The sequence below is a fragment of the Mercenaria mercenaria genome, chromosome 3 (genome assembly GCF_021730395.1).
Source record: "Mercenaria mercenaria strain notata chromosome 3, MADL_Memer_1, whole genome shotgun sequence".
NCBI classification, from domain to species: Eukaryota; Metazoa; Mollusca; class Bivalvia; order Venerida; family Veneridae; genus Mercenaria; species Mercenaria mercenaria.
Genome location: NC_069363.1, coordinates 59169025 through 59176941, shown reverse-complemented (window position 1 = coordinate 59176941; position 7917 = coordinate 59169025). Strand labels below are relative to the sequence as shown.

Sequence of the window (7917 nt, the reverse complement as noted above, 5' to 3'; positions counted from 1 at the left end):
AAATTGTTAATTGTACCTCGTGAACACGATAAAAGTGACATTTTACACTCGATTTTAACCACACTTACAAACAATTTAAGTCAAAATAAGATTGCGATCCCTTTTGAAAACCAACTAGATTCCATCATGAGTTCTAGAGTTACTGTCCCTGAAAGGGGCAAACTTTTCTATATTGGCCCTTTCAGCCATATAGAAGTTTAATTTACGCTTTGATTTGATACAAACTTGCATAGAATATTTATCTTGATGATTTCTAGGCCAAGTTTGAAACTGGATTATGTGGGGTCAAAAACTAAGTCACCAGACTAAATCAAAGGAAACGCTTATTATAATATCAATGTATACAATTTAACTGCTTTCTGCATATTTTTTGTGTTATTCTTGTAAAATTGGCTTGAACTGGTCTGAAAGGTGGCAAAGACGTTGTACTTAATTAATAAAAGTTTGAAATTTCTGACGGGAAAAATTAAATTGTGTAGGCGTACAACACTTCAATGCAAAATAATATAATTTTACAAGTTTGTTTCATTTCGGGGCATCATATGCAATATACAACTTTGAGAAATTTATATTACACTAGTAGGCCAATGTTATTTAATACCTTTTTTCAGGAGTTCGCTGTGTTGTGCGCCAATGTACATGTACCCATGTTTTCTCAATCTGGTTAATTATTTTTTAATAAAAGGGCTGTGCATTATATTTTAAGCTTTTCATTAATTAATCGAGAGTCAAAACAAGACAAATATATTTCTTCGCTTTTCGCTCGCTCCTGGATTTCTCAAAAACAAAACGAAAATATTTATTTTTTTGGGGCTCGCCGCCACATTTTTATTCAGAAAAAAAAAATCCGATAAAAAACTTTTCAGTTTGGTGTAATTATACGTCATAAATATGTGTAATAATAAGTAATAATTATAAATACTGGTACATGTATGTGTAATTTTCATACTCAAACTCAGAGCAAAATGTGTGGTTTAGGAAAACACTGATAAAAATGTTGATAAAGTTTCAAGCTTTTTTTTTCTATGTTTAAAGGTCTAATTAATATTGTTTTGTGAACTTTTGGATTTTTATGAATATCCTTTTCCAAAAAATTAACGGGTTAATTATAAATTCGGTGATAATATGTCAAACATTGACATGTAACTTTGTGTTCTTTATCAATGTATACAATTTAACTGATTTCTGCATATTTTTGTGTTATTCTTGTAAAATTGGCTTGAACTGGTCTGAAAGGTGGCAAAGACGTTGTACTAAATTAATAAAAGTTTGAAATTTCTGACGGGAAAATTTAAATTGTGTAGGCGTACATCACTTCAACGCAAAATAATATAATTTTACAAGTTTGTTTCATTTCGGGGCATCATATGCAATATACAACTTTGAGAAATTTATATAACACGGTCTTATACATTTAATGATGCATGTTAGTCAATGGGAAAATGCTTTTTGAGCATTTATTTGGTATGTAACTTTACTTGACAGTTATACCAGGGTGGCCAACCCGCTTGACTTTTGGGTATCGTACACATGGAGAAAAATGTCCCGATTCAGACAAGACTTTGTCCATAATTTCCTTATTACTTGACGGATTTTCATACGATAAAAATCGTAAAAGACGGGAAATGAGTCCTTTCCTCCGCACAAAATGTCCGCAGTCAGTTTTCGGTAGTATTCTTAAACACTTCTCTCAATTGCGAAAGTATGTACGTTATTAACACAGTCCACGAAAAGCAGTTGGGCGAAATGTATCAGAAAAGTACTGAGAACTGATGGTAGATACTTTGTGGGGAGGAAAGCACTCATTTTGCTGTCTTTGATGCACTTAATGTTATATTATGAATTTAAACTTAGACAAGTCATTTTTAACTGGATTAAGTAAAGTAGCGCTTTCCGCAAAATATCAACAGACACTTAGGAAAAGGATAGTAGAACAGTCTTTTACCACCTGCTAAATGTAGTTTTGACATGTAAAGTAGGCAAGGAGGTCAGTACTTCTGTCATATCCGCGCGTGTGTCTACTAGAGCTAGTAACTATGTCTTTAAAATGTGGACGTTTGATTTAATAAGACTTTAGTAAAATTTTGAGAATTTTTTCTTATGTTCGAAACACATAAAAGATATCCCGGCGCCGACGAAACGAACGTTAACTTTATCTTTTTTTATTTTTGTCAATACTGTAATATAACCATAGTTAATTATCTAATGAAATGCAGTTGGTAGCATCGCTGAATAGTCCTAAATGTGAACACAGAACTAGGTTGAAAACAAATAGCCATTCCGTGACAAAGCCTGTATTGATGTTGAATTTTAATTGAGATAAAAACATATTCATGAATAACATTCTTTTATCGTTCAAATCTTAAATTTTGACAAAAAGTATATTCACTATCTCAAGACTTACAATGTTTTAAGGGAGTCACCGAAGGCATTTAGAGATGTGACAAGAACTTCATGAAAGTAGTATGACGTCATCGTGCATGGCGTGAAGTTTTCATGTCATTTATTGGACAAATTATGTGTATCACTAACTAAACATTATACCTTTGAATATATAAAAACAGGATAAAATAATTTTACTGAGCCGTGTATTTTTGATGCCATCAAGGGCCTTTTATCTATTCACCTCTATATTCTCATGGCGCATGGGTTTGATTGAATTTCAGTTGTCATGACAACACAAATCACATTTATTTGTAAAATATGGTAGAATTTTATTTGCCTTCACTGACTGAATTACAGTGTACCAGTTTCTAGTTTCTAGTTCATGAACATGAAAAAAACAATTTTCAGTACTTTAAAACTATATGTAATGCAATCATTATATCATGTCACTGATACAGGTTTTCTCGTGGAACGGCCCAGGTATTTTACTTTGTGTAACGAACATGCCCTCCGCATATTCATCCCATTTATTTATAAATCTATACAAATTGTTCACTTGCTATGAAATGTTACAATTATGAAGTGAACTGACAAAATAAAACTTGCTATCTAGTTGAATACAAATGTAAACAAAAACATATTTACACAATTTACAAATACCAAGATCTCGAATATCTTACATACTGTGTCTTTGCCACTGTCTTACTTTTCATTCTTTGCATATTTTGATAATTTTGTCATAGCCTAGAGCTCACTATTGTCAAATAAAATCTAATGACACTCACTCTATCATTTTTATTGTTCATTAAGCCTTAACCACGTGAAATACTGTGATATACCCTGAAATCCCGAAAATAAGCCGCGGCTTATTTTAAATGTTCATAACGATTTGGTAGCTTATTATCGAGACCGACTTTTTTTGAGTCCGGCGAACTTTTGAGTACATATATCCGGTAATGAAATAAAAACCGGCGTAGTTTCGAGTACCAAAATACTGCAGATACGGGTGTCATTTTTCTTTTTCCGCATTTTAGGAAAACAAGGATGTCGCTAAATATTTATACTTCTGACATACCGGTTTTGTGACAATTTCTTAATGAATATCATCCGATGCTCACAGATAATTACCCATTAAAAAGTTCTGTCTGGCCTAACAAACAAATACACCTGTGATTTAATCCCCAAACTGGTGTGAATAACTTATAAAATACGTGATAAACACCGCATTGTATTATCAACACAATAACTTTTGCTATCTTATATGGTGTCCTAACAAGGTCATTGATTCTATTTCTGATACAAAAAAAAAGTGAACGGCTTAAGTTTGAGTGCGGCTAATTTATATGCCTTTTTAGCTTGTAGTGAAATGGTGGCTTACTTTTGAGACCGGCTTATTTTCAAAACCGGCTTATCTTCGGGATTTCAGGGTATTTACAGTAATCCAGTGATAACGCTAGGTATACAGATCATTACAATTTGGCATCATCATTTTACACATCCGCTACTATAGAAGAAGATACATGTCTGAAGACCTTGAACTAGTCGAAATATTGTCCAACAAAGAACGATGTTTTATTATTAATCAATGCCTTATGAAAATCATCTTTACTCCGTCCTAGTCTTTTTACAAGCTGTCTGCTAATCAATAATATAATTCCCATATGATCATTTTTTAAAGTCGAAAAGTAGACAAAATATTATTGAAACTTCCTCATGATTCAAACATGAAACCATCTTCTGCTTCAAGAAGCCAGTAGTCTTTTATCGTCTGTTCTATACGTCTTATTTCGATTTCTCGCTTTACGGTTTCGCTTGAATTCATTAACGCTACTTCAAGCACGCGCGGCAACGCTCCAACGGTCACGATGAATATCACGTGCATGACGTCAGAAATCTCTGATGTTGCACCTGTTGCAAACTTCGATGTTATGCTCATCGTTATGGTGACGAGGCATATGACAAATACCAGCTGAAACAGTATTTTGAGGACCTGGATATGTACTGGCCTGTGTGCCTGAACAATTACATCAAACAAGCGTTTAGGTATTCCAAATACATTGTCATTTTCTGAGACCTTTTTCACAATGTTCCCTTTGCCCAGTCTCTGCAAAACATTCTGAGGAATGTCAAGTCGCTGACCGTTCACACGAATTTCCCTTATCTCGTGAGCTTGTACATTTGATAGAAGAAGCTGGCCATCATACACGGACAAATGATTACTTTGACTGTATATATCATGCGATTTTTCAACAGCGACCGACAACAATTCTAAATAACCATCCCCGAAATCTTTAACCAAACGGACGACATAATACAACAAGACAACGAAGAAAAATAAATAACCAAAAGACACTGATGGGTAAACAATCACTGCGACAAAACAGAAGACGATGATCTGAGAGATGAAGGAAAAGCTTTGAACGAAGATCAAACACACAGAGTAAACGAAGAACAGAAACAGAGCCAGTACAATAACTGTGCCGAGGAAAACAGACAACGTGTTTCTAAATATCATAGAAACATATCTGTTCTGCATTCGAAACATGAAAAACGATTTGGCAGCACCTTTCACCATTATAGTCACCATTCCAAATACTGGAATTCCATAGTAAATGGCACATAACAGGATTTCAAGTAAACAAAATAACGGGTAGAAAGGAAGAATGGCATATTTCAAACAACATATGAGCTTTGGTTCGTTATACTGGTTAAAGTGAAAGCGAGCTCGTTGAATTTCAAGCACTCTGAGCCAATACTTCTTGTTGAATAACATGTATATAGCACATTTGCACACAGCAGCGCCATTTTCGTACCCTGGTTCTGGTGTCACGGACAGCATAGATAGTTTTATAATCTCATCCACGTGTAGAAAGAGAGGAGACGAGATGTCAGTATTCGGCATTCCTCGTTCTACGATCTGCTTTAGACTACGCGGGTAAACGAGGAATACGATAGCCAAGACGTAGTACATGATTAGCAGACACATTGGTCCGCCAAAAAGTGGCGCGAAAACCTTTAGTCGGTCTTCTCTATCGGCAAGAAGGGAGAGAAATCCCATTGGCGTTCCCTCTTTAACCAGTTCAGGAACAGTTATTTTTGACTGTTCAACTCCAATTCCGTCTGCGTACATTTTTAACTGAATGAAAATGATAGATGGTGCCAGCAAAATGCAGATGAGTCGACGTATTCTTGACACCAATATTGGGTGAGTTCGATTTAGACCGCAGAATAAGAAATTGAATGACTCAAGCAGTGTTATTGGCGCTTTTCCATCCAAGAAAACCCATTCTCTTTCATCTCTGTTTAAACGTTCATATTCTTCCCTCGTCTTATTTATCATCTCGGCTTCCTGTCGATAGATCTTTTCATCTTTGGATAACCATGCGCAAAATTCCAAAAGTAGGATTGGAAAATACATGAAAATTATAAGTCCAAGAATATATGGTCCTAGTGTGCATTGGATCCATTTCTCATGCTGATTAAAGTCGCATTCTTGCTGGTATGAATTATGCACGTAACTGAACGCAACCTTGCAACAGTTGTAATTCAAGTAGGCAATTGGGTAATTTAAATAAAGTGCCGCATAATACTCAGTTCTCTCTCGAATACCCGGAGCCACTGCTAGATAACAAAAATAACTTTGCTCATATTTGTGATAACTTTGGTCAGACATATTTTTGATAAGATCAGTCAAAGCTTTTACAATACCCAATGTTGTACCTTGACTCCCAAAGGTAACCGTACAATTATTTTGTACTTTGAGTTTCACAAACGGAATGTTCTTTGTTTTCACGTCAAGTAGTCCAAATGAAAGTAGTCCGTGATCAATGTTCCACGCTAGGTACGGATAACTTGCAGTTGGCGAAGTGTAAGTCCATACCCAATGAAGAGGTCGGAATACGCCCGGTGTTGTGTTATAAGAATAGTTCAGATTTAGCGTAAAGTGCAAAAAGTTTGGTTTAAAAGCAATAAGTCTACTCTCGAAGAAGGTCTTACTTTGGTTCCATATTGTGAAATTGCAGTTTGTGCCTGCCTCTAATGTGTCATGTATATCGAAGTCTGTTTCTGTACCTCCGAGAGTAATGGCAAATGAAACGAATATCATCGGCAAGAAAAGGTTAATATGCATGATTCTGATTTTCGTATGTGTCTGGTCTGAAATAAAATGAAAGATAGAATATACCATCACAAAATATTTCCGGTTTGTCTTGCATCTATTTTATCTACTTTATTTGGTATCAAATTATATTATTTAGTATCAAATTATACCCGAGTTCGAGGGTGACTTCGTGACTTTGCTGCTTTTGATTGCTCAATATTACTTTTACAGTTTGTTGATAAACCTATTCTTCAAACCACTTTTTAAGTTACTCATTTGGAAAAAATCGAGTTCAGTTAGTTATTGTATGTGCAATAGGTTTACGAATAAGGGTAAGAATAATATTGTCATCAGGCTTGTTTCGCATTAATTCTATCATAAAAATGTTTCCTTCCTTGGCAAATGATCATTTAACGTAAATGACCGAAACGTGATCAAACGACATTGATTTTCCAACGCATTTCAGAACGTGGACGATCCGATCTTTTTCATGTTTTATGCTAGAATAGCGTTTCCCAGTTATATCAAAGGAATTCTGCATCTTCTTTTACACGAAAAATAATGCGTTATCCCTACACTAAATACAACAAAATATGTTTACCTTACTTTATATACTGCTTTCAATTATTATTATTGGGTTTATTAGTGACCCTCCACAGAAATATTTGGGCTCAGTATGATAAAAGCGAAAAGGGGGCGAGGCGTTAGCCGAGTCTCGGCATTTATCACACTGACCTCCATGGTCACTAAAAGCACCTACCATTGATTTGTTTTATGAAGCACTTATTTGTAGCCTATATAGAAAAGAATGAAATTCTACTGACCATCCACAGAAATATAGGTTGTCACCACGTGTCCACCTTTTATCCAGAGAAAATGTTAAAATCTTACTTGAGGTAAGTCAAAAGAAATAACCTGTATGAAAACGCGCCTTTACGGTTGTAATTCTATAAAAGCATGTCCTAGTCCAATTTTTTGTCTTAATAAATCTTGGATAAATCCTGATCGATCGATTAATTCAATTTTATGATTTATGCACACATTGATCAAGGAAGAAAATTTTTCTGTCGCTAGGTTGTAAGAAAATATAATCTACAATGCGCTTTTAAATCAACAAAGTAATTATCTTGACACAACCAGGAAGACTTTTTTAACTGCTGTTTTGCACATTGACACGACATGAATGACACTGCAATTAACAAGAGTGGATTTATAAGTAAACAACAATTATGCATTCTGATAACTTCAAGTTAAACCTGCAATTTAAAGATCACTCCCAAATAAAAGCCACAATTATTACACATGCACATAAATACTTTATTTTTTTAAACTTCCCGTTTAACTTTATATAGTGTAACTTTACCTGTGTTCAGAGCCCACCGATCAACAAAGCCGGCCATCACTTTTTATTTCCCGAGGGTGGTCTTTATAAA

At 34.8% G+C, this 7917-nt stretch overlaps 1 protein-coding gene across 2 annotated transcripts; it reads right to left on the bottom strand.

The window, feature by feature from the left end:
- Positions 1 to 802: 802 nt before the first annotated feature.
- On the bottom strand, positions 803 to 7656 carry LOC123524619 (uncharacterized). Of its 2 annotated transcripts, none has more exons than XM_045302940.2 (2): positions 7309 to 7656; positions 803 to 6540 (listed from the first exon to the last, which is right to left on the bottom strand). In XM_045302940.2, the coding sequence occupies exon 2, from the start codon at positions 6512 to 6514 to the stop codon at positions 4097 to 4099; it is 2418 nt and encodes an 805-aa protein (XP_045158875.2). In that variant the 5' UTR covers positions 6515 to 6540; positions 7309 to 7656; the 3' UTR covers positions 803 to 4096. The 2 variants fall into 2 exon arrangements, with proteins under 2 accessions (XP_045158875.2, XP_045158876.2); XM_045302941.2 differs by having other exon boundaries at positions 7400 to 7656.
- Positions 7657 to 7917: the final 261 nt, after the last annotated feature.